Here is a 25,440-nt window from a genome sequence, read left to right as displayed (position 1 = left end):
CTGAGAAGAAATTCTTCCTGATATCAGACCTGAACCTCACCTTGTGCAGCTTAAGGCTATTACCTCTTGTCCTAAATCTGTGAGCAATCCATGTGATAGCCTTCATATAGCTCTTCCTCTGTCTATCAAATTCTAGAAGTGGTATATTGATAAGAGAGAATACTCTGAGGAAATACACGTCTCTATCTGTTTCCTTTGCTTTAATTTTTCAATTGCAAGCTTGCCTCTGTAGGCGAGAGGCTGGAGCGACTGTATCTCTCTTTGCTTTATGCTCATGTTTAACAGAGTCCAGTGGCCCCAGGAGCAAGATGAGGCACGTTCAATAGTTACCCTTTTTCTTTCACTTTGTGCACGTCAGCTGCCTGCCCGGTATCAGTTTTTGCTCTGTTGTTGCCATTACTGGAAAGCGTTTCTTGTAGTATAAGGGGAAGGACGTGTACCTTCAACAGAACAATTAAACTGTCTGTACACGAGCAGCTGTCAAACTCTGAGGATGAAAAAAGGAAGAAAAACAGAGGTTTTCTTTCTTTGATAATCGACCTCTGTTCTAGGAATTCGAGTTCACTTCTTCAAATGGTGGAACACAGACAGCCTGCATTTTCATTAGCGTGAATTTTTTTTGATTCCAAGTTCATGATGTCCCTTTATTAATCCCTGGAAATTGGCCAGAGCGTGTCCGCATGTGGATGAACTGAAATGATTTGAAAGAGCACTGTAATTTCCTCCCCAAACGGGGGAAGAATAATCTGTAAGGATTAGAGTGGAAAAAGATTTGTAGGGAATTGGAGGTGGGTGGAGAGATGACTCAGTCAATGGTGGTATTAGATATGAGGGGGCACCAGGGTGATGATTTGGGAGCACAGATGTCCTGGCTTTGGATGCTTTTGGATGCTGAAACTCATGTCCTGGCATGATGGATGCTGCCCTTCTGTGATGGGAGGGGACCGCTGTTCTCCCCTACCCAGAGGAGCCCAGAAGGCTCTTTGCCCTTTTAATTGCAGCCAGACTGTCTTGTTTCGTGTTGCAAGGATTTTTGGTGCCCATGGCGCCAAGAAAAGAAGGGATGTGAATCAGAACCACTGTGAGTCAGTGGATCTCTGTGCTACCACCAAAGCAGAACAAGGGCACCTTTTGTTCGGAGAGTGGCTGTTGATATGAAGATGCATTCTTGGTCATCTGCTATTGATTGGTATAAATTAGAAGGACCATATCCCTATAGGTGTGGGCAGTTTGGACCCTCACTCAGTGCATCAACTTTCCTGTCATTGTTGCCCTCAAAAAACAGCATCTGTGGGGCTAAAAGAGATTAGGAGGATGTTGTGTGAATAGAAGAGCAGCCAGAACCAAACACGACTTTTGGATTAGAAACTGGGAGGATTTTGTCAGCTGGCATATCTCTAGTATCCACATTATTGGACGTGGTATGTGTCTCCATGCTCCCTCCTTTCCTTGGTGGGACAGTACTGTGCCATTGCCTCTTGCTATGTATTGTGGAGCGTTGGAGGCTAATTTGGCAAACAGCTTGGTGGTATTTATGTCTACATATACATCCAGTAGCAAATGCTGCCCCACAACTAAGCGCCTCTGTGTTTGCCCTCCCAGACCTCCCTGAGATCAGTGTAAGCCATGTGAACCTGACAGTGCGGGAAGGGGAGAATGCTGTCATCACCTGCAATGGCTCAGGATCACCACTGCCCGATGTTGACTGGACGGTGGCAGATCTGCATTCTATCAACACACACCAGGTATGACCCAGGGGGTGCACTGCTGCTGGGTGCTGTCATGAATGAGACCTTGGGTTCCCCACATCTGTGAAGGTGTGGGTGGGTCTGTAGGTGTTGTGGAGTGCAGTGAGGAATGTGAAATGACTGTAAGGAAAATAGAGGTTGTATCTTATCCGTATGAGAACCCTGAAGGACATTGCAGGCAGCAAAACCTCCCCTCTGTGTGACAGGAAAGCGAAGATGAGATAGCTTCATATCTCAGTGCTTCCTAATTGAATCTTAACTCATGTCTTCTCTAATGAAACTACCTGTTTACAGAGGTGTCTGCAGTAGCTGTAGCCGAAACAGGCAGCTAAGCAAGCTTGTCTAGAGACGAGCTATGTTTACCAATGCCACAAAACTTGAAGCTCTCCACCTCCCAATAGCTCCTCATAGAATCATAGATTCATTTGAGTTGGAAGGGGCTCTTAAAGGTCATCTGGTCCAGCTGCCCTGCACTGAACAGGGACACCTACAGCTGATCAGGTGCTCAGAGCCCTGTCCAGCCTGACCTTGAATGTCTCCAATGATGGGACATACAATACCCTCCCCTGGTCCTACTTGTCCTTGAATTTTAAAGCCTTTCTTGCCTCTTACACAGAAACTGTGATACTCTTCTGGGGGCAGTAGCAGGAAGGAGAGAAGCAAGTGGATGCTGATTTCTGTCTGTATTTCTCTGTGATGTACAGACCAACCTCAACTGGACCAATGTTCATGCCATCAACCTGACCTTGGTGAACGTCACCAGCGAGGACAATGGGTTCCTGCTTACCTGTATTGCTGAGAACGTGGTGGGGATGAGCAATGCCAGCGTTCTGCTCACTGTCTACTGTAAGTAGCAGTGGGGAGACTTTGGTGGTGCAGAGACCGGAGGGAGGGCAGTGATTTGTGTGAGTTCCCAGCAGATTGCTGCCTGTGATGCACTGATATATTTTCTTTCGGATGGGAATTAGGAGCTGAGCACAGCAGTGGGTCCTTGTTCAGCTCTCTTAAGGTCAGTACTGAGCAGGATTTCTTGCAGAAACGAGCTCTAGAGTAGACGAGCCTCAGGAACACACTAGTGGTGGATGTCTCTCTGCTCATCTCCTTGAAGGTACAACAGAGTGAGGAAGAGTTTGTAAAGAGAGTTTAGTACCTCTGTGACAAGGAGTTGCTCCCCCTGATATTGTGAAAGATGTTAAATGTCTCCCATGCTAAAAAGCCAGTGTAAACTTTGCCTCTGATTTCAGGGTTCTTCCTCCTAGATTTACTCCTACAAAGTTAAACAGCTCACACTATGTGAGCACACGCGTGTTGCGTTTCAGCCATTCACTTTTAACTTCTCGGAGCTTAACTTTTTGTGTGCTTTCTAATATATCTTAACACAAACCTGACCTTAAGGAGAAGTTTACATAGCTTTGCACTCGCAAGCAGCTGAGATTTACTATACGTTGCTGTGTCTGTAGCGTTTGCAATTTGTAGTTTGGAAATCTGACCTCTCTCCACCCCAGCACCTTTCCAAGCAGTGGGGGGGGACCATGTGTGATTTTGGCTAGTCTAGGTGAACTCACATGTGCTGCTGCAAGCATAGCATAGGAGCCATGGGATCCTATAAAGACAAGGCAGTCACAGGGGATTGGAAAGAGGAGAGCAGATGCTTTCTTCTTTCATCTTCCTCCCAGTAAGTACTATTGATGGACTGAAGAATGGAGGTATTTAAAGTTCACATCAGCTCAGAGGTGATCAGTCAGCAGGTGGGTGTTATTTTTTTTTGCACTGCATTTTAGCATGCTTTTCCTCCACACCTTAAAAAGCACTGTGCCAATGCCTGTTTTCACCCGTGTAATCCTCTAAGCTGCTGACAGATTCTGCTCCCCCTGCTCTCATTGCTCAGTCCCATCACTCAGACTGCAGTTTCACACCAAAAAAGAGTAAAAATCTGGGTCTCTCTGTGTAGGTGGCTGCCTGATTTGAAGCACCCTTGCCAAGAAGATGTGAATAAGCCACATGTAGATCTAGACGTGCAAGTGAAACGAGGTGGCTGGGACACAGCTATGTGGTGCAGGGTGGCTGGGTGCCATATTTTTTCTAAAAGATGGATTGAAATCAGTGGTGTTTTAAAATATTGTTATTATTTTTTCCTCGTGGATTGTCTTTGCAGCTGGATGCTGTCAGAAAAATGAGAACCTCAGAAGACCTGTGTCTTTTTGTGTCCTTTATATTTGCACAGAATTGTTCTTGTCCACACCTTGCCAGCCTTAGGGTTTAAGACTTCGTATGCAGATGTTGTATTTGGGGTTTCAGAAGTGGTGACAGCAGAACATCTAAATTGTTGGGGTTTCCCACAGGGATGAAGATATATATGCAAGAAATTGCAGGTCGTGTCCCTGCTTTTCTTCTCTCTGTCCTACTCTATTCCCTGCTCAATGAGTAGGAACTCCTTTGGGATATTTGAGCAGTCAGAATTCCCAAGGACATGCAGCCATGGGAGGATACTTGCTCCCACAACTTAGGAAGTCTGAAACTGCTGCTTGTGACTGGAGATCCCCCACGGACACCTCACACGTGGGTATTGTGACAGTGCTGTGTCCTGGTGTCCTCTGTGGGGACAGACTGCCTCCCTGTGATCTCTGGAGGGGAGGATCACAGCCATCTTGTGCGGGCTGGGAAACTCCCGTCTTAATAATTTCTTGGCTGGTGAAGGAACCAACCTTGGGGTTAATATATAACCCCGTTAACAAGCCCAGCATTATGGTTCAGATCCTCCTCCTGGGGAGTGTGAAGTGGTTCTCATGACTTTAGTGCTTCTTTTTTTTGCAGGCATCCATGGGAACAATAAAAGGAACAAGGGATTTTGGAGGCTGTGCTTTCAATAGTCTTAATTTCCCTAGTGCACAAGGCATGATGCAGCTATTGGGTTGCTGTGAGCCTGCTGTGTTTCTCTCTGCTAGATCCCCCTCGCATCCTTACTCTGGAGGAGCCGGTGCTGCACCTGGAGCACTGCATTGCCTTTGCAGTGCATGGGAATCCAGCTCCAACCCTTCACTGGCTGCACAATGGTCAGGTCCTCCGGGAGACAGAGATTATCCACATGGAGTTCTACCAACAAGGGGAAGTATCTGAGGGTTGCCTTCTCTTCAACAAACCCACTCACTATAACAACGGCAACTACACAATTGTGGCCACCAACCAGCTGGGGTCAGCCAACCAGACCATCAAAGGACACTTCCTTGAGAAGCCCTTTCCAGGTAGGATGTTCAGTTTATCTCATTAGGGTTGTCTGCAATCTAAAGATTTTAATGTGGTAGCACCAGTAATCCTGGCACCTAGAGAAGGTGCTGACTACCCATACTAAGTTGGCCTTTGAGAAAAGGGTTGGAAAAGGGGACATCAAAGCACACCTGAGATCACAACTGTTTAATCCAGTGATCAATATAGCACAGAAATTACGAAAGGTAGTGAAGAAGAATCAGACCCCATTAAACTTAGATGATCTTTGAGGTCCTTCCCAACCCAAGCTGTTCTATGATTTATGAAATCTCTGAGATGTAATTATCTTTGGTGGGTATCTGACTGGAACATGAGGACTTAGAGCAACAAGAGAGGCACCATGGTAAATCTAGCAATGTGAAGTTTTAAGCAGCATTGCAAGGTTGTGACCCCGAGTACATGGTTCACCTGTTAACGTGATATTGTGTTGGGACTGCTGGTTCTCATCGGCTGCATATCAGTGATGCCTGATGTGAATCAGTGTAAAAAGGAAACGCACAAAGCAGTTTAACAGCAGGAAATCTCTCTTTTCTTCTCCATATCAAGTGGAAGAATTTGATCTTGAACTTTGGTGGAAGCCAGTCTAAATTGCGCTGGGAGGAGAGAGACTAAATGCTTTAGATGTTTGTTTGTAATATATCCTGCAGTACACAGATAGTATTATTCTATGTGGTTGTTACTTATAAGCTAAATAAAGGAAATCCTCTTGAAGTGAGGCAGCTCTGCCTTTTGTTCTATTTTTTACTTCCAACTTGCAGTTGAGAGATGATTGCAACTGGATGAAGCCGTGTCAGGATTGTTTTCTTTCTAAATATGACATGTGCAATTCCAGGATGACAGGTCTACAAAAAAAAAAGGCGACAGCTCAATTAGTTGCTTTGCATCAGTTTGCTAGAATTTCTTCTCTGGTTGTTTGGAATTCCCTGGTGTACTCCCTAGTGATTTATGGCTTAACTGCAAATTCTCTCCCCTCCTCCTCCCCCAAAGAAAACAACTCATGGAGACATGAAGATCCAACTCTGGGGAGTACAGCAGAGACCTTTGGTGGTGATCTTTTTACTCTATAGCAATGTCGAGGGCTTTGGTCTTCTCTTTGGTACTGCAGCATCACACTGATCATCATGGAGATAAGGCTTGTTCATGCTGCTGCCTTCAGGAATGATGCCATGAGAAAGTGGCAGCTCTAAATTAACCCCTGCAGCCCACAAAGATACAGCAAAGTAGGGCATTGGCTAAATACAGAAGAATATCAATGGTACTCTCATTTATTATTTATATCACGCCATGTATGTACACAGAGTTCTCCCACAGGTCACATATCATAAATACAAACCCAAATCTCTACCTTGAAGATCTGACAATTGAACAAATGAGCTGGTGTGGGTGGGAATGGAAAATTTATATTCAGGCCTCAAGGATGATGCTCTGTTTGGCTATCCTACCTATTTATGCTTCCTGCTGTCGGGGGTGAAGAGCAGCTTATGAAATGTAGGTGGGTGAGGTGAGGCACAGGTTTTCAGCATCAGCTCTGTCAGGTCCCACCTTTGTGATCCCATTTCCCCATATGTGAAATGAGGACACCTCAAAGTAGGTGCTGGAGCTCCAGAAAACCGGGCTGGTCTTCTCTTCTGGAGAGCTGATTTTGGAAATGTATCTAAGCCGTGCTGTGATGTGGGAAGGTACATCGATGTTTGAAGCACCTCTTCTGTCAGAGGCTCTGGGAGAACCTGTTTGTGTGAAATATATGTAGAATATTGCCCTTGTTTGTGCATCTTCACCAATGCCTTGTGTGTGTTGTTGGTATGGACTGCTTACATACCCTGGACCAACTTCCAACAAGAAATGACCCATTTCTCTTATTTCTTTTGATCTAAAGTCCCAGGCTGTTCCTAACCCTTGCAGACCCTGTCAGCACAATCCAAGCTGTAATTTATTTTCCCTCAAGTTTGTTGCTCTGACTGCTGCCAAAGCTGACATTAACACTCAATGCAGCTGATGCCTATAATTTCCCATTTGAAGGTAGATTCCTTCAGGAAAACACAACAAATTGTAGCTTCCCCATTGTGGTTCATTTAGGAAGCTTATTGCCTATAGCTATTCACTTGTGCACAGGTATTGCTATAACCACCTACAGTGGGATTATTAGTCTTATTAAAATTCTTGGCCTGGAAGAATTTCTTTCAGCATGGTAAAGGACCCTGTGACTTTTAGGAGCCTTTGGTGTTTAACCACTCAGATTGTGTTGTCCAGCCAGGAGGAGAAATGTGCTGCTAGAAGTTGAGTGGGAGCTGGGAGATGCATGCCATGCCATAACTTCTTTTTGCCATGTCCTGGCCCTATGAATCAGGAGGGTTGCTCCCAGAACAAATTATTCTCATCTCCCAGTAAGGATCTCGTTGCATGCTGTCATTGGCGCCTCTGCTGTAGGCTACTATTTCTTTAACTAATCTTCTAAGTTGAGCTATCAAATTTCCCTCTGCATGAGCATTAGTTCTTTGGGAACTTTTCACAGATATCAAGTTGGCTAAAATTTCTTGGTTATGTTTTACCCTTCAAAAAATAGGAACATTTTAGTAGGAAGAACTTCTTGATGGGTTTCTGTTTACTCCAGGAAAGAAAAATGGAAAGAGGAAAATGAAGAAGCAGAGAACATTTTATGACTAGAGCCTGTGTTAATAGATAAGGAAGTAGAACTCGCGCAGAAAATATTTCTTCCTCTTTATTTTTATTTTTCCCTCTTGCTTGAAAAAGCCAAGGGAAGTTGGTTCTGCCTTAACTTGAATGTTTTTTTTCAGTCTTTTTCCCTTGGTCTGGAAGGCTGTGTATGTCCTTTGGGGATTGTTTTACACTTCCCTTCCGAACCTCACCTGTACTTCAGTGTGAGCATTTGTGTCCTTCCATGAGCCCTCTGCCAACAAAGCTGTGTAAACTCCAGTTAATATCGAGCTCGGTTTCTTACATGGGCAAGTGAATTGAAAGCTGATGCTGTTCTTGTGCTATGTAAACTGAGTGTCATGGAGAGCTTTAAACCTCATTGTTAGAGCCCTTGGAAGCCTTCAGAGCTGAAAGAGCCTTGCTGAATAGACTGGAGCAGTCAAGTGGCTGCCATGTGGCTCTCTTGGGGAGGAGGCAGCTCTAGGTCAGCCATGGCCTCATGTCCAGTGCTGACACTATTAGCTTTCACGAGTGGACTTAGTAGGCTTTTGAGGGAGCCCAGAAAAGGCCTCCTCTGACCCCTTAGCCCATGCTGGCCTGTTCTCCTGTTGATCTGGTCCCAGTCCCTGTAGGCCATTGTTGCTGGGTGTAGGCTACCAACCAAGGCAAAGTCTCTACCTCCGTCCTGCTGAACACCTATGTCTGCTGAGCTTTGCTCATTTGCTAAAAGCAATCATTTAACAGCTAGTCAAAAGGCCCATAATTTCCATCTCAATTTTGCAGTTGCATCCTTCCAGTTTCACTGCAGGTCAAGGTCCCTGTGCACACAGTCCTGACCTCCAGAGTGTCCTGCTGGCCACATGTATCCAGGATGTGTGTGTTGTAGTCTCCAGTTACAGATGCCCAAAAGGATAAAATATTAAGTGTTTTTGTTTCTTGGGCTCTTGAGGTGGTAGAGTGTGCTTGAGGTGGTCTGGGAATTAGAATACCATCCCTTCACTGCTGCTAATTGTGTTGCTTCTCTCTTTGTCCTTTCCACAGAGAGTACGGACAACTTTGTCTCAAGTAAGTGTCTCCTTTGCATACTGTGGGAGTTGTCTCTGGCTTCCCTATGCATGACCAAGATGGATGGGGAGGTGTTCATCAGCTCTGGGGTTTCTCCAGAGCTCTGGAGATACCTCTCTTAAGTGAGATCCTGAGAAAGGGTCTGGTGTGCAATGATCCATGTACAACATACTTTCTATTATGTAGTGGGATGAGAATTAGACTGAATTTTCATGGTGTTTCCTCAACAGACCATACTTTATTTCCTCATTCTCCAAAACCTATTTAAGTAACTGCTGCTTTGGATAAATTATGCTGAAATTAATCTCCTATTTTATCCCTACAGTAGATGTCTGAAATTTGTAGTGAATGGCTGAGGGGTAGGGCTCACCCACTCTGGCAGAGTAGGGACTTGAGTGTTTCTCAGTTGTGAAGGTGAAGAGGTGAAGCGACATTAGTGTTGTCTTGGTCTGTGTTTTCTCTATAGTTGTGCATATCACTTTTGATTTTGGTGCCATCTGAAATAAAACTGTACAGCTTTGGTAAGGGGTGAACTGGATCTCCTCGGGTCAGATGTGCACTGGGGGCATGCTGGTGCTTTGGGAGCTTCATCAGAGCCACACTGACTCTTCTTTATTGTTTTGGTTTCAGTTGGTGACTATGAAGTGAGTCCTACCCCACCAATCACTGTGACCCACAAACCAGAGGAGGACACATTTGGGGTGAGTCCTGTCCTTTTCTCAACAGAACTGTTCTGCATGTATTTCTTCTTATTAATGGATCAATGTTTACAGTCCAGTGCTGTTTTGAGATAACTTGCAAGGCAAAATCTCTTCCTTTGTGGTTCAAGCCAGCTAAGAATAAGAAGAATTTTATGGCTTGTGTTGGGGAAGCAAAGTACTGATATGAACTGTGTGAGCCTCTTGGGTCTGCAGCGTGGAACCAGGGAGCTCTTTGAAAATAAGACATCCTGTGAAGTTGTTGCTGGCAGGTCAGGAATTCTCACTCTGAAAAAGCAGCTCCCAGAGAACAAGCAAACAGTCGATTGCATGTTTCTTACTGTTATTGAACTGTTAAGTTCAGCCCTGTTAGAGACTCAGATTTAGCTTGGTTCAATTTTGTCAATGCCAGTTTGCCCTCTCTCCTACCCTTCAGGGCATGCCAAAAATAAGGAATGAAAGAAAGCCTATGGCTTATCAGAGCTCACCATTGTCTTTATTTTGCAGAATTCAGGAAGGGGGGAATAAAAGAAAAGTAAAAATATGTGCAAGTATTGGGAAAAACTGGCGTGTTATACAAGTGCTCTAATTCTCTGAAAAAAATTAAGATCTTGAAACCTGCTAAGTATTAACAGAATGAAGAAAACACAATTCCCTTTGGTTTCAGCTCTCATCCAACTGAAACTCTTCGATAGCTGAAGCGAAAGCTTTGAACAGTGAGGAAAGGGTAATAATGTGCAATGGTTCTTGAATGCAAAGCGTAGAAAGCAAGCTGGGGGATGAAAATAGCGTGTGGTAGAATGAAAAAGAATTGAATATTGTAGCTCATGTGTCGAGGGCGGGGGAAATGTTGCGAAAGAAAATAATTGTTTTTGGTTAATGATATTTTCTATTTATACCATACAGTTTTGTAAGAATCAAGTGAAGTTTAAATGCAACATGACCCGCTACAGGAGAACAATTGGGCAAATGCCAAAGAAATTGCTGTTTGCATCAATGTAATAAAAGTATCTCGAGTAAAGACCTGAAGTAGTAAATATTCATAAACGTTAAAATAAAGCTGGGATGGTGTAAAGCCTTTAGGACAGGGAGGTTTTCTTTCCTCTGCTTGTGCACTGACTCATCGGCACCACAGTTCCAGTGAAGGACTTTGGATGCTTCTCTGGTATAAATACTACTAAAAATTAGAATGGGTAGGGAACTGTTGGAGGCATTGTGGAAACATAATGTTTTGGGGAAAAGGGATTCTACCTGGTTTCATCTGCCTTCTTTCTGCACTTATGTTCATCTCCCCATTCTTTGTCCTGAGAGATGGCTGAATGGAGCGCTGCCTTTTCTAAAGAATATTCTGCTGCTCCTGCATATTCCCAGCTCAGATTAGTAGAGCTTTAGGCTTGTGACATCGAGGCATGGTAGTGATATTACAAATGGAGCCTCATGATGTATGCACTGCAGCAGAGGTCCTCCTTGCCAGCTGATGCGTGGTTTGAGAGCCTTGGGAATGCTGGTGCCAAGCCACACTGCTGACAGGGAGATTCCAAACCTCCAGCGCTGGGAACAACCCATGATACTTCCAGTCTGTACTGGATCTTTCAGTTTTTGCTAGTATTTTCCTTCATAGCTGATATCCATAGGTCTGCAGCAGGGAGGTATGAACCTAGAGAAAGGTAACTTGGCAAGGGGATGCCTTTATTTTTCTATCTAGACTCTCAAATTCCACTGCCTTGACTAAGTTTTTTTTCCCTTTCAGGTTTCCATAGCGGTTGGGCTAGCAGCTTTTGCTTGTGTCCTCTTGGTGGTCCTCTTTATTATGATCAACAAGTATGGCCGACGGTCCAAGTTTGGGATGAAAGGTAGGTGCAGCCTTCTTCCTCTGGCAGGAGGCACCTTCCAGGATTGCCAGGTCCTTGTAGTGCAAGTGGAAAGGTGTTGTGGATTTGTTCGTATGTTGTCAGTACTGATGCAAAGCTTTCTGAAGAGAACATAATCCATCCCCCTGCTGGGATGTGAAATAGTTTTGGATTCTGTTGGAAAAGCAGGTGCATCAGTTCTCTGCCTGTTTATGAGTTGGGACCATGATGTGCTGTAAGGTTGTGAGTCATGTGCCAGGGAAGCAAATGCTGACCTGCCTTTTGGTAACGTGAAAGTCTTTCTGTTGCTTCTGTTGGAACATTTCCTCCCCTGCTTAGTGAATAGCAATTTGAAAGTTTTTTTGGTGTGATTGAATAGTGAGAAGGCTTCCAGTGTTTGCTGTGCAGAACTGGTCTCTATCCTGCCAGTACCAGTGTTGGCTTGCTGTGATGTTGATGGAGCTAATGGCAGCAGAAAACAGATGACAGCGTATCATCTGATTATTGTGACTCTGCTGTTGTCTCCAGCTGGGGAGTGTTGGTGGTGCCTGGTGGGGGCTTCGTGCCTTCACGTGACAGTAATTCCCAGCCCAGTTGGTGGTTGGTTCATTCATCTATTTGTTCTGAAGCCAGGCTTTGGCAAACAGGGCTTGGGCCAAGACTCCTGAGTCACAGCCTTCTCCTGACCATGCTGGTGTCTGCCTTGCAGGGCAGGTTGATAGGTTTGGGAATGTTTCTTCTGCTCGTCTAGAGCTTTGTTTGCTTTACAGAGATGTTTCCTGAGTGGGTCCGGATGGGATTCTGGCTGGAGTTTCCCCTATGCATCCTATGGAGATGGAAGACAGGACTTTTAATTAAATAGAAAATCTTCTACACCAACTTAGCAATATTTAGTCCATATGTCCAATGATAGGAACCATCTGGTAGGGTGTACTGACTGGTGGGTGGAGTAGAGGAATGGAAGACATGGTTCTTGGGATCAATTCCCAGCTCTTCTACTGACTCAATGTCCGTAGTCAATTAGCTGCCTTAACCTCTGCCTCTGCTTTAATTCCCCATCTGTAAAATTGGGATGATGTTATGTGCCTTCTGGTGGGATTTGTCAGAACACTGTTGAAGTGTTTGGGCATTTGCCACTGATGAGGCTTAGAGATATAAATATAAAAAGGAAAAGTGACTTCTGACCCTAATGGAAGAATCAAAGTGGAGTGAACATTATGTGAGTAACCACTTTTGGAACAGATGTGTGCATGTGTTCAGAGGTGCTTGGACAAGCGTGTTAGTGGATATCCTGCATTCACAGAAACAAGAGGTGTGCAGTGATGGGCTCGCATGTGTGCAGTTTTGGGGGAGAAAAATATGTAACCAGGAGAGCCTGCTTTACTCCTCATTAGGCCATAATTTGTCAATTTTCTATAGATATTATTGATTCTATTACTTTGGGAGACAGAGATGATAGAAATTAAATGCCTTTTAAACCATGTAGATATCTCTGCAGTGAGTTGCAGGTGTGATAGGTGTCTTCCGACACAACAAAAGCAACTCTTCCAATTGCTTGCGTTGGCTGAGATGCTCGGCAGTGTTCTGGCTGTGCCCTGGCAGCTGATTGACTTCTTTACCTTCAAGAAATGCCATGGTCCCCTCTGCTCCTCCTAAGATGCATTTTCTAATCTCTCCTTTTCATCTGCTCAGTAGGTCCACGAGCCTAGGTTGTTTAGGTTGTTTTAGGGTTTCAACCAAGCTGCTGTTGGATGGTCCGAATCTGGCAATGATACTTTCAAGCCTCTGTTTGTCCTGTGTTTGTTGGGTGTCTCCTTCTCTGGTGTCCCCTTTATGGGCTCTTTTTCTCTGGGAGCTGAGTTCATGGCGTGCTGCTCTTGTCCAGACTGTTGGAACACTTTACTTAATGGTACAGAGCTCTTCTCCTAAAAGCCCATGTACAGGTCCTTCCCTGTTCCAATGCCTTGTGCTGGACATAGCGCAGCCTGCAACCATCTCCCTGTCTCCTTTAGCTGGGTCACTCATTATCCATTCATTCCTAGGCAGGAACCATGATGTATGGTAACTGACATGTTATCATTTATTAAGGAAAAAAAAAACAACAGCCAAAACAACCCCATAATACAAAGCCTGAGTCTTTTTGGGAAAGTGCATCACTCCCTGAATCAGGGAGCTGTTTGCAGCCAGCTGATGTGTTGCCACTTGTTGAAATCCCAGCTTGGCAAGCCTGTAAGAGCAGGTTTTTCCTGTTGTTTTCGTCACGGACACAGAACATTGTGTACTCATATTGGACACGTTACCCAAAGTACCTCCTGAGTCTGAGCACATCTTTTTCCTAGAGTTAAACAGACGGTTTGTCTCTTGATGAAAGAGGGATGTACATGAAATGATGGAGATCACAGTGGGCTGCCAAGTGCTGCCTGCTAAGGGGGCCCAACAGACTTCAGGGGCAGAGCAAGAAGTCTGTGCTCTGTGCTATCTGTCCCTTGCTCCAGCTCTGGGATCTGTGTCTCAATCTTCCCCAAGTGCCCACTGGAGGGAGGAAGGTTTTACACCTCACCATTTGGGGTCAGTCTCCTAACCGGGAGCCTCGTAAAGCTGCGTCTTCCCATCAAAATATAATCCCAGCAGATGACAGGAAATGAAATTTCATAATATAATAAAAAACAACAACAACAAAAAAAAAGCCACATGCAAGTCGTGGGACTAACAAAAATGAAATTTCATAAAACAAGAATAAGGACGCAGAGAAGTCCTGGGGACCAACAAAATGCTTGGATGGCATCAGTGATGGGGGCTATATAAATGCTTAGTTTGATGGACTAAATATATGCTCCTCTTGCCTATTTTCTTTTACGTTTGCAAGTGCCTGGGGATGAAGTGTGTGTGCTCATGCATATTTGTGTGATGTATTCCTTGTGCTGCACAACTTTAAAGTAAAACAAAAAGAGAGATGGAGAGAAAGATGTTAGAGAAAGCCCAGAGACAAGAGCACTTGTCGTTTTGCTGAGGCGAACTGTTTTCCAGGCTGTGAGATTAAAAACTACTTACATTTTCCAAATGAGGTTTTTCTTCCTTGGGTGGAGGCAGTGCCAGCTAATGGTTCAGAGTTGGTTGCAGCTAGCAGAAAATCCACTGCGCTTTAATCTGATTTCCTGAAGAAATAGGGCGTGTGATAGTGCTGTGTCTGTGTGCACAAGCGCGTGTGTGCCCAGCTCTCTTGCATGGTGTTTCCTATCTGTCCGTTGACCCAGAGGAAAGGGTGGAAGGACTTAAAGATGTGTCGTTTTCACAGCATCCCCTTGTTCTTACAGGCCCTGGGGAAATAGGATGAATAAGGCATAACCACTTGGGTGATACCCTACTGGTGGAAGTGTCTTGGGCATCAGGGTGTTGACATGGATGTTCAGCTTAGGACTAGAAAACTGAACTCACGGGAAAAGGCTTTTATGGGCGGTGCATGCATTTGTTCAAATGCATACCAGTGCCTCCCCTCTGATTAGGCAGAAGAAATAAAAGGGAGGTGGGAGAGAGAAGAACGACCAGTAAGTAAATGCTGCCCACATTTCCTGTGATGTTTTGGGAATGGCGTTGCCATCAGTTCATTGGGTATTTGTTCTAATAGCCCTGATCAAAGTGCTGGCGCTGCTGATGTGCATGTGGATGTCAGAAGCACTTGCAGAGCTGTTCCATTGTAATTTAGCATTAGTTAATAGGTACTTAAAGTAAAGTGGTTGCCTATTTGATTATGATTGGGGGTTATTAACATTTTTTTCCATAAACAGATGATAACTGTCTGCTGAGTCGATTGCAGAACAATTCCAGGGTTCTGATTCAAGAGGACCAGCTCCTGCAAAGATAAACTGGATGCCTGGCTTTTTGATTTTGTTGGATTTTTTTTAATTGTTTCTATTTATTTCCCTCCCCCCTCCCCCCCCCCCTTTTTCCTCTTTCATCATACAATTATCGCTGCAGCTTTGAGGCATGGGGAAGGGAAAACACCAATACGTGACCTACCTTTCAGATGAGGCTTAATTCTGACCTGCGTTGCCTTGGTCGAGTCTGGTCGTAATCATGCACTGGTTGTTTTTCCCTGATTATTTGTTTGCAACTGTATAGGAATGAAAAGGTGGCTCTGTGTCTTGGAGGGGCTTGACTTTGATGGTTAGATGCTCGGAAACATGCAGGCAGAGCAACCACGTGGCCTTTTTTGAGGTCGGGGTCTTTCCTTGTTGGTATCTTTCCTATTTATTTTAAAAGCTCCTTGATGTACTTCTTGTGTTCAATATTACTCGGTTTTATTTGCCTGGGAAGTAGATTGAAAGGGCATGTGGTTTCACTGGGGTTTCTTTCTGTAAATGCCTGCTTGTTTTCTGCTGTAGTGCAAGCTGTGCAATTTATTTGTCTGGTGGCTTCAAGGTGGTACAGCACGAAGCTCCTGCAGCTGGTAGGTGCCTTGCCCTCTGCTCAGCCTGCTAACCATAACAAGTTTGGCATTCAGCTCTGTGGCCTTGTGCTTCTTGACAAGCCTCGGCTCAATGCCACCCTACCCAGGGGTTGTGAGAAAGCCATCCCCTCCTGTGTCTCCTCTCCTTCAAGGCTCTTACAACAGTAGTTAATGCTCATGTTCCAGTTTCCAGGTTGTGCTATTCTGGTAGATGCTTTGGGAGATGTGAATGTCACCCTGGGAAGGGTAGATGCGGCACTGAGTTAATGTGGTTAGTAGGTGTTGTGGTGATGGTTTGATCAGACTAAGATGATCTTAATGGTCTTTTCCAACCTTAATGATTATAAGATGGCCTAGTGCAAGAGCAGGGAGCTAGCATTGGGAAAATGCACCAAAAAGCTGCAGGAGAAATTAGCAGATCAGCACTGATTTAAATATAGAAATAAAACATTTTCTCTTTCCCAGAAGCATTAATAACCTATTTATAAATGAAATGAAAAGTGCACTGACCGGCTATCAGCTAGCACCTATTTCAATTGCTTTTACAAAACCAAAATGGCTATTTTAGGCAGCTGCTAAAAGCAGTTCGGGGAAAAAAATGTCAGCTTGGTAGTTTTCCTGTGACCTGGGAAGCCTTGAACCTCCTTCACGCTGCTTTCCTCCAGGCTTTTTCCCCAGTGACCCCTTGCTTGCGGGCACTCTTGTTTGCTGCTTCATCCACTCTCTGTATATGAGCAGCTGAGTCTTGCCAACTTTTCTTCTGGCCACTTACACCCATCTCATCCACAGTGCAGAGCTAAGGCTCAGTCCCCAGAGCAGCCTCCTCCAAGGACCATGTGGAAGATGCTGACCCTCAGTGTCTGTCTTAATGTAACTTTTCTGTAATGAAAGATACTGGACTGACAGCAAAGAGCCTGAAGAACTCTTTCTTAAGAATTCTTAAGAATAGACCACTTTTCTCTGCCTCCTCTTCTAGATGTCTTGAGCACCTCCAGGGATGGGGCATCCAAGGGCAGGTTGGATGGGGACTTGGGCAGCCTGATATGGGAGGGGGCAGCCAGTCCACATCTAGTGATCTTTGAGGTCCCTTCTAACCTAAACCATCCCATGATTTGTAATTTGTTTATTTTTGAACCAACATGACCAATCTGATGAAAAGAGAGGATGCAAGGCCTGTGAAGACGCTGTGTACTCCGCAGTGCCTCTCTGAAGGCAGCCAGAATGCAGACAACTTAGTGTCGCGTTTGATGCGGCTTTAATAAGTTGGAAGGTGATGTCGGAAGAGGCAAAGGACTTCAATTAATAGTTCAATTCTAATTTGTTTATACTGCAGTTGTTGGATTATCTTTTGAAAAAGATTTGCGTACTGCTAATGCTGATAAATAGTCCTTTGGGAGGATGCCCCAGATGAGTTCATTCCCACTTCCTTCTTGTGACTGCTTGTAAAATCCTCTTGGTCATTCATGCCTTGTTTAGCATAACTAAAAGTTCTGTTCTTAAACCCTGGAAAAGGAGAGCTTAACTCTAGTCAAGGGGCAGATAACTGGGATGGGAATGGTAGGACTGGCAAGAGAAACATTTGGGAGCTATGATGAAGGAAAGAATTATATAGAATCATTTGGGTTGAAAGGAGCCTTTAAAGGTCACCTAGTCTAACTCTTCTGCAGTGAACAGGGACATCTGTGGTTAGGTCAGGATGCTTAAAACCATGTCCAGCCTTGAACACCTCCAGGGATGGGACATCGGTCATAGGGTCATATAATATCATGAGTTGGAAGGGACCCATAAGGATCATTGAGTCCAGATTATAAGAGGGCAGAAAATGGTGCTGCTTGGTTTTGAACTCGGGCTGAGCACGCTTTAAGGACTGCCTAGAGATTTGGAGGCAGTGGAATAACCTCCCGAGGGAATGGATAGAAGCTGTTATTTGGGATGGCTGAGCTTTGGTGGCTGAAAGCACTGAAGAAGTAAATTGTAGAGGGCACTGAAGCATCCAGTGATCTAATGGGGTTGTTCCATCTCCAATTTCAATTTTTCTTTGTGAAGCAGTAGTAAGCCTGCCTGTGTCCTGGACCATCCCAAGAAACTCCATCAGCAGCACCTTTGTTTAGTGGCTGTTGGTGACAGTGGAAATGCTGCAGAACCCTATGTGATACTCGAGCATCTCATTGCTATCTATGCTACAACTACGCTATTAAAAATCAATGGACCAGAAGATAATACCTGTACACAAAGCTGCTTTGGTAGTATTGTGTGCAGAGGAGGAATAAATCGTATTTGAGTTCGAGTATTTTGCTGGGGATGGAGGGGCAAGCTTATTTCCGTTTGGGAGAGTGGAAATCTGTTGATGTCATGGCCCTGGATGGAGGATGGCATGTTGTGCATTTCCTATAAGCCTGGATTTTGACTCAGGAAAGGAGCTGATTGATCAGGGCTGCCACGCTGCAGCCCAGCATCTGATGTGTGCTGGGTGGATTTGTGGCTCTGCTCTATGATTGTCCTGAACGACCCCACCTTGAGACCAGGGAGAGGTTTCCCTATGGAAAATCTGCTTTTGACCAGAGTGCTGCAGGGAGGAGCAGCCCTTGGCAAGACAGTTTTGCCACATCTGCCTTTTAAGCCACCTGAGCCAAAGCAGTGCAGCAGCTTCCAAAACCACAGAGGGTGAAAAAAGACTGTATAATTATGGCACAGATAGTGGATAGATCTACATGGATTTTGGATTTAAAGCCCTTTGGCTTGATTCTCATTTAACCTGAACCACCCACAAGAGGAGCTGGAGCCAGAAACCTCCGTGTCCATCTTGTCTGTTCAAGAGTGTGATTCATCCCCAGCAAACTGGTGAGACACTGGCACAGGCTGCCCAGGGAGGTGGTGAAGTCACTGTCCCTGGAGGTATTGAAGAAAAAAGGTGGATATGGCACTAAGAGACATGGTCATAGGGCATGGTGGGGTGGGGGGGTTGATGGCTGGACTTGGATGTTCTTAGTGGTCTTTCCAATCTTATTGATTCCATGGTTCTGTGAAATTGCAAGTTTTTCTCCTGGCTGAGGCAAGGAAAAGAGGCTTTGTGTTAATGCAAGGGGGACAATATTGATTTCCTTCACCCCGTTTTCCCTTTGCCATGAGGTTTATGGGGTGGGCAGCTCAGTGGGATCGGTGTCCTTCTGTAGCACCAGCAAAAGCCTGCAGCGCTGAGGCAGCTGCCGGGATCAGGGCAAGGGAACCGGCCCTTTTTGCTGCTGACAAGACGATTTCATCTTGATGCTCTAAAAGCTCTTGTGACATCCGCAATTTTCCAGATGGATAACGAAAACCTGTAAGCAGGGACGTCTCGGCAGCTTTCTAAGCGCTCGCCTGTGGAGCTGCATCCATTGGTTTCATATCTGCTGACAGAGCTTAATAATCATTACACTAAGTGGAGCCGGCACTTGGGAAGCAGGTAAAGCTGTTGCTGTCCTTGGGCTGAGATGCGCTGTGGAGATCTGTCCCTACGGGCTGATTTCTGCCCTCTTTCCTTGCAACTGCACTCCTGTTTGGCAGCCCCTTGGCACCCACTCCTTGCTTTTGGATGGATGCTTCTGGATCTGGCCCAGGGGTTGCAGTCCTGATTTGGGAGGAGGAAAGCAGAGAAGGAATTTCCTGCAATCATCAGTTGCGCGCTGTGTGCCAATAAGGAAGGCATTTCTTCTTCCCCAGTGTTCCTAATAGCGATGTGGTCTTTCTGATTGATGAGGGGTGTAATAATTAGTGTGTCTCTTACCTCTATTAAGCTATGACTTTTTTCATAAAGGAGAAATGTCGGATAGTACAAAAACAGAAAGTAAACCCCCATCGTTTCGAGGCAACAATAGCTTAGGATCAATATTTAGTTTCCTTAATCGATTTCTCTGGCTTTTTTTCATTTGGAGTTTTAGTAGTTTCTTTCCTTGTGTGAGCAGGAGGCTGCAGCAGGGCAGGGTAATGGGGGCTCCAAGGAGGGGATGCAGGTGCTGCTGTATGGGCTTGTGTCACTCTGCACCCCTCACCAAGGATGCTATGGATGAGACCCAGGAGGGGTGGCTTGGTGTGAGCATCACTGTTATGCAGGTGAGATGCCCTTGTGATAGTGGTGCTGATGCACACAGAAGCCCTCAGAGTTGGGTCCTCAGAACCAAAGCAGGGATCACAGAGAACTTAAGTTGGAAGGGGTCTTAAAGCCCATCCAGTTCCAAACCTCTGCCAACAGACAGGACATCTGCCCATGTGATGTTTGTGCCCTTGGTCCTGCTTTGGCTGGTGAGCAAGCAGCAGAGCAGGTGAGAAGGAATCCTCATTCTGTAATGTGCTGTCTCCACCAATAGTTCCATTGAGGAATAAATATATCTTCTGGCCTGCCCCCTAAAATGACACGTATGAACTGCTTAGCTGTTTCATGGGATTGTTCGGGTTGGAAAAGACCAATAAGGTCATGCAGTTCAATCCCAGCCCACCTCCACCATGCCCACTGACAGCATCCCTCAGTGCCACATCCACACAGTTCTTGAGCACCTCCAAGGATGGTGACCCCACCATCTCCCTGAGCCTCCCATGACACAACTTGAGGTCATTCCCTCTCATCCTATTGCTGTTACGTGGGAGCAGAGGCTGACTTCTACCTCACTACAACCTCAATTCGGGTAGTTGTAGGGTACAATATGGTCTCCCCTGAGTGTCTCCCTTTCAAGGAGTTCGTTTCTGGTTAAGTACTGCTGTTGTTATCTAAAACCTGAAGTAACACCAGTCCTGGTGGTGAATATCCCCAGCCTGAGTTTTGCTGCATCCACGCCCTGTCTTTGCAACCCCTCACTCTGTGCTCACCTATGCGTACCCATCCTACTCTGCATGGGAAGGATTTAGAAGCCCCCAGACTGGCACCAGCAGAGAAAGCCACATAAATAAAACCTACCATTAATGTTAACACCAGTGTATGCAGAGCTCATAACCAAGCCAATTTAAATTAATTTTTCAGGTAAGTTTTTTTTTATTCTGAGACACTATCAAATATTTTACAAAGCCTGGATATATTGCAGCCTTCATTGACTAATTCTGTAGTTCAATCAGGAGAAAATAAGGCATCGCACGTAGTTCAGCATGATTTGTTTTTATGGACCAACTGCTTCATCCTCTCAATCCTGCTATCGTTTGGGCTCTTAAATTTTCTTCCTAATATTTCCTCGGATGTTTTACTATAAATTTCGAAGTTGGGCTTATTAATTTCTTCCTCACAGCAGCCATGAGAAGCAACGCGAGTTGTGTGCATATGCATGTATGGAGAGGGAAACATCCTTACCTGATTTACAGTATGCTTGCCTTCTCCGTGAGTCTGTCTGCTCAGAATTAAATTGGTAGCGACATCTGGTAATAATGCTTTATGCCTTTTGGGCTGCTGAGTGCTTTAGCTGAGTATCCTGCTACAAGCCCTGCAGGTTTGTCCCCCTGGCTGTGGGACCGGGGAAAGGAAGCATTGCTGACTATTCCAGCAGGACTTTGCTTTGACCGCGATTTCATTTTCCCTTGCAGTGTTCTCAAAGCTTTAATTCTTCTATCTCCTGTTTGTTCTCAGCCTCCCTTCATCTGAAGTGTCACGATAGAAATTGAAATTAGACGTGGATGTCTGCAGAAATCCTTTTCTCCCTGCTGCAGGACAGCTGGATTTTAGATTTCCACCCCCCCCTTTTATATGCTGTCATTTAGTTTTAAATAGAAAAAACATATGGTCTTCGCTATGTTTTCCTTTTTCTAACCGAGTTTATTATGCTACTGGTGTGTTTAGAAGTGATTTGGGTTTATTCTCTCTGTTTAAAGATTTCAAGTAACGCTTCTTGGCTGCTGCTGTCTGTTAACGTGATATTGGAGTTAATGGGATGTCAGCATGTGCCAGAACCCCTCATCAGCAGAGCAAGTGTATTCCACCCTGGCATATTAAACTGATGTTGGAAGGGTGAAGGAGGGCATCTTCCTTCTTCTCGATACGTATCGGGAAAGGCATCGATGTAACTTCTGCTGAAGTCACTATGATCAAATCACGCCTTAATACTAATTTCCTCTTCAGTGCATCCCAAAAGGGAGCCTCAAGCCTGCATTTGGTGTAGGGATGCTGCAGAAAAGGACCTGTTTTTCACAGTTGAGTTTGTCACTTGAGTGTCTACCGACACGTGCCATTGGGTCTATGAATTTATGCTTTTCTTCATTATTTTGCAGTACTTGGGTGAGACTAGAACTGATGCTTATGTACCTTCTCCCACGTGGTCTGTGGAAAGCTGGGTGAGCTCTCTGTTTTGCAGGAGGTTCCTGTAGTTTAAAGTCCTCCTTTCTCTGCTGACCTGCAGAGCTGCAGCTGTTTTAATGCCGGGCTTTGATCCCTGGCTACAGGCAGGCAGAGGCCATGTGCTGCCTGACACTGTGCCTCGAGGACAAATCCTGCTTGCCAGCCAGTCACAGGATCTATATGTTTCCCCTGCACCGAGGTCTACCCTGAGATTTTAACCCATTTCTCAGAGACATTTTGTTCCAATTTGTAATAACTTATAGCTCTATTAACATTTGCAGTGGCAATGTCTTTAGTTGTGGCTGAGTACCTGGGGCCATTACTCAGGAGCCATTTTCAAGTGTTTTTTTGAAGACATAAATGCATTGTAACTCTTTGTGCTCGGGGAACAACAGCAGGATGAAGCTGGTGTAACTGTGAGCAGACAGTGGTGTGCACCCATGCTGAACTAGGGATGACCGGAGTGAGATTTGCCATAGGGAAGGCTCCTTAAGGATAAAGGTTGGAATTTTCACTAACTGTTGCCAAAACATGTTGGCATTTCCTGAATATTGGAGAAAGAGAGTGGCCAGCACTGGGTCTGTGAGTCTGTAAGATCAGATGGAAGAGGAGTAGAGATGTTCTTCCATTTTGGTTGGTGCTGTGGGAGATGGAGAGCTGGCATTTTAACCTTAATTTCTTCTGTTTGTCTCATGAGGACAGCAGCTGTGACCCATAGATGTGGCTCTACCAACACATGTTGCAGTCCTTAAGGCTCTCAAGCTTAGCAGGTCAAAATGCTTGGTTCTGAAGGATGCTGCCTAGACAAAGATTGGTTGACATGGAGTCCAGCTCAGCTCTGTCAGCTTAAATTATTGACAAGCTACAACCAACTCGATCAGGTAGCAGAGAAACCAAAGCAAAACACACAAACCTCTCAGCAGCCAAAGGTCACCCTATGGTCATACTGCTGTAGCAGGGGAACCGTGTGGCAGGTTTGAGTTATTAACCTCCTGTGTCTGGTGGGCTCGGAGCAGGTTCAGCAGAGAGGTATCCTGAAGCACTGCAGGACTGAAGTTTGGAACAGAGAAATGCAGCTTTCTGTTGTTCTGTGTGAGCAGCAGCACTGCGGGCTGTTGTCTGTGCCTGCTGCTGCAGCTGTCAAGGCGCAGGGGGTCAGCACGGCGTGGTGCCAAAGAAAGTCTTCAGGATATTAAGGTGTAATCTCCTGGAAGCTGTGGGCTGGGGGAAATGTTGCTAGTAAATATTGGCTCCTAGAGGATAACAAAGTGAGCATTCCTCATCTGGCTGAGGTAGCTTATCCCTGTTTCTGGGGCATATCATGGATGCACAGATGATGCTTTTGCTGTGGTTGTGCTGCTTCTTGTGCCATGGATGTGGGAAACGTGAGGTGGGTGGATGCCATATAAGAGCTGCTGGAGGAGTAAGGCTTCAGTGATGCCACTCATCAGTGTGGAACAGCAGCTCCCAACAGCTCAGAGGAATGCATGTGGGGCTCCTCTTGCCCCATGGGCTGAGCTTAGCTGTGTTAGCAGCTGGTGGATCATTTTATTCGTGGTTACCTGTTGAGAAGGACATCAGAGCTTTAAACTTCCATGCCTAGAAAAAAAAGTATCAAGGGGAATCGACAAATCCTACTGAAATTCCTGTAACATCCTTTGGCAATCCCGGGTTTAATGTCTGGTGTATACACAGTGGGAGTAAGGGAGGATACTAACTAAGTATTAATGACAGTAAAAGGACTCTGTTCACATTAAGTCAGGGTGAGCAACTTTGTAGGATCTCTATGCAAAGAAAAAAGGATGGAGGAAAAAAATGTGGAGATTCCTGCCAGTACTTGAAAGGAACTTATAAATGGGGGTGGGGAGGAATGGCTTTTTACAGTGTCTAATAGTGATAGAAAAAGGGGGAATGGCTTTAAATTAAAAGGGGGAGATTTAGGTTAGATGTTAAGAAAAAATTCTTTAGTCTGAGGGTGGTGAAGATCTGATGTGGGCTGCCCAGAGTTGTGGGTGCCCCATCCCTAGAGGTGCTCAAGGCCAGGTTGAATGGGGCACTGGCCAGCCTGGGCTGGTGGGGGTACTCAGCCCATGGGACTGGATGGGCTTTATTTAAGGTTTCTTCCAACCTAAGCCATTCTGTCATTGAGAACAGACAAAGCCTCCCTGGTGGGGCCATCATCCAAGTCATGCAGATGATGGGTCAGGGTCCATTCAGTCTTACTGACAACTTATGGGCTGTTAAAATCACAAGGCCGTATTTTTAGATGTGAAAGCTCCTTATGCAGGGTGTAGCGTACAGTGTAAAATCATCCTGAAATGCTTTCCCAGGAGCCTTCCTCAGGATAGCAGTGCATGCTGGTTGTCCTCGAGCTGTTCGTTCAGCTCTGGCTTGCCAAGAATCAGCAGACACAGATTTTGGGAGACATTTAAGTGTATGCTGAGCATCTTTCGAGGTATATGTTTCTGGCAGATCTCTCTGGTATCTGCTGATGAGAGGTGCTTCCCATGTTCCGTCGCTGTGCTCTTTGTTGGAGCTTGTTAATATTAAACTTTTTATTATCATGTCAGCTAGAAAAGATGAGCTGCGAAGGAGGGTACATTATCACAGCCTTCTGCAGGCAGCGCAAGGAAGATTAGAGATGTTTGCAGCAGCTGAACAGACAAGAGTAATGGCCTGAACTTCAGGCAGATTTTGAGTTGTTAGAGTTTTTGGAGAGAGGAGGGGGATGATGTTGGACATGGCAGTGGTTCTGCTTGGACCAGAGAAGGAGAGCCACAGTTCCAAGAAGTCCTTATGCTGTGACTTCAGGGGCAGTTCTGCAAAGTCTCCTCTGCCCCAACACATGGAGAGGGCTGCAGTGGTACGGTCCTCACCCTTCTTCTATTTCAAGGTTCCTTGGGCTCTTTGCCCTCCCATTGCCTAAGCACTCAGTGCTGAGCTCACAGCCCAGCGTTCCTCTCCATGACCCCATCACACTCCTAGGGAATTAAACACCTTTAGCACAAACTCTGAGCTACCTCCAGCACAGCAAAGCGTGCTGTTCACAGCTCTCCCTGTTCCATGCCACTGGGATATTTCAGTCCTGACATGTGCACCGTGCACGGATTTTCCACTCCCAGCCCTGTGTGCTCTGCTCGTTCCCCAAACCCGAGTTAGTTCCAGCAGCTTCCAGTGCTCAGCGTTGATCATCATGCGGCTGAGCTGCTGTATTCCATGCGGGAAAAGCTTTTTCTCTTTGCTGGAGAATGAGTGAATTAAGTTACGTGTTTACTGCCACTTGAGCAAAGCGGTCCCAGGCTGGGCCACGAGATACATGGCTGGCGTTGAAAATTAAGAGAGCAAGCATCAACAGAGATACTAAGAGAGAGAGAGAAGGGAGCCTGGGTAATGGGATTGCATTTCTTCCACACTAATATGACCT

The 25,440-nt window shown here is 45.4% G+C and overlaps 1 protein-coding gene across 6 annotated transcripts in view; it reads left to right on the top strand.

The window, feature by feature from the left end:
• NTRK3 (neurotrophic receptor tyrosine kinase 3) overlaps positions 1–25,440 on the top strand; it is a 179,744-nt gene that overhangs the window by 48,055 nt on the left and 106,249 nt on the right. For all 6 annotated transcript variants that reach the window (XR_011904865.1, XM_072345689.1, XM_072345690.1 and 3 more), the window contains exons 6-11: positions 1,603–1,745; positions 2,453–2,594; positions 4,694–4,990; positions 8,709–8,732; positions 9,363–9,433; positions 11,181–11,283. Coding sequence is in view for 5 of the 6 variants with exons in the window: in XM_072345689.1 (XP_072201790.1) it covers positions 1,603–1,745; positions 2,453–2,594; positions 4,694–4,990; positions 8,709–8,732; positions 9,363–9,433; positions 11,181–11,283 (780 nt within the window). In the remaining variant the exon portion in view is untranslated. The remainder of the gene's footprint in view (positions 1–1,602; positions 1,746–2,452; positions 2,595–4,693; positions 4,991–8,708; positions 8,733–9,362; positions 9,434–11,180; positions 11,284–25,440) is intronic.

Source organism: Excalfactoria chinensis, chromosome 10, assembly GCF_039878825.1.
Source record: "Excalfactoria chinensis isolate bCotChi1 chromosome 10, bCotChi1.hap2, whole genome shotgun sequence".
NCBI lineage: Eukaryota > Metazoa > Chordata > Aves > Galliformes > Phasianidae > Excalfactoria > Excalfactoria chinensis.
The sequence above is the reverse complement of the archived record's forward strand: the minus strand, read 5'-3'. Positions and strand labels throughout refer to the sequence as shown.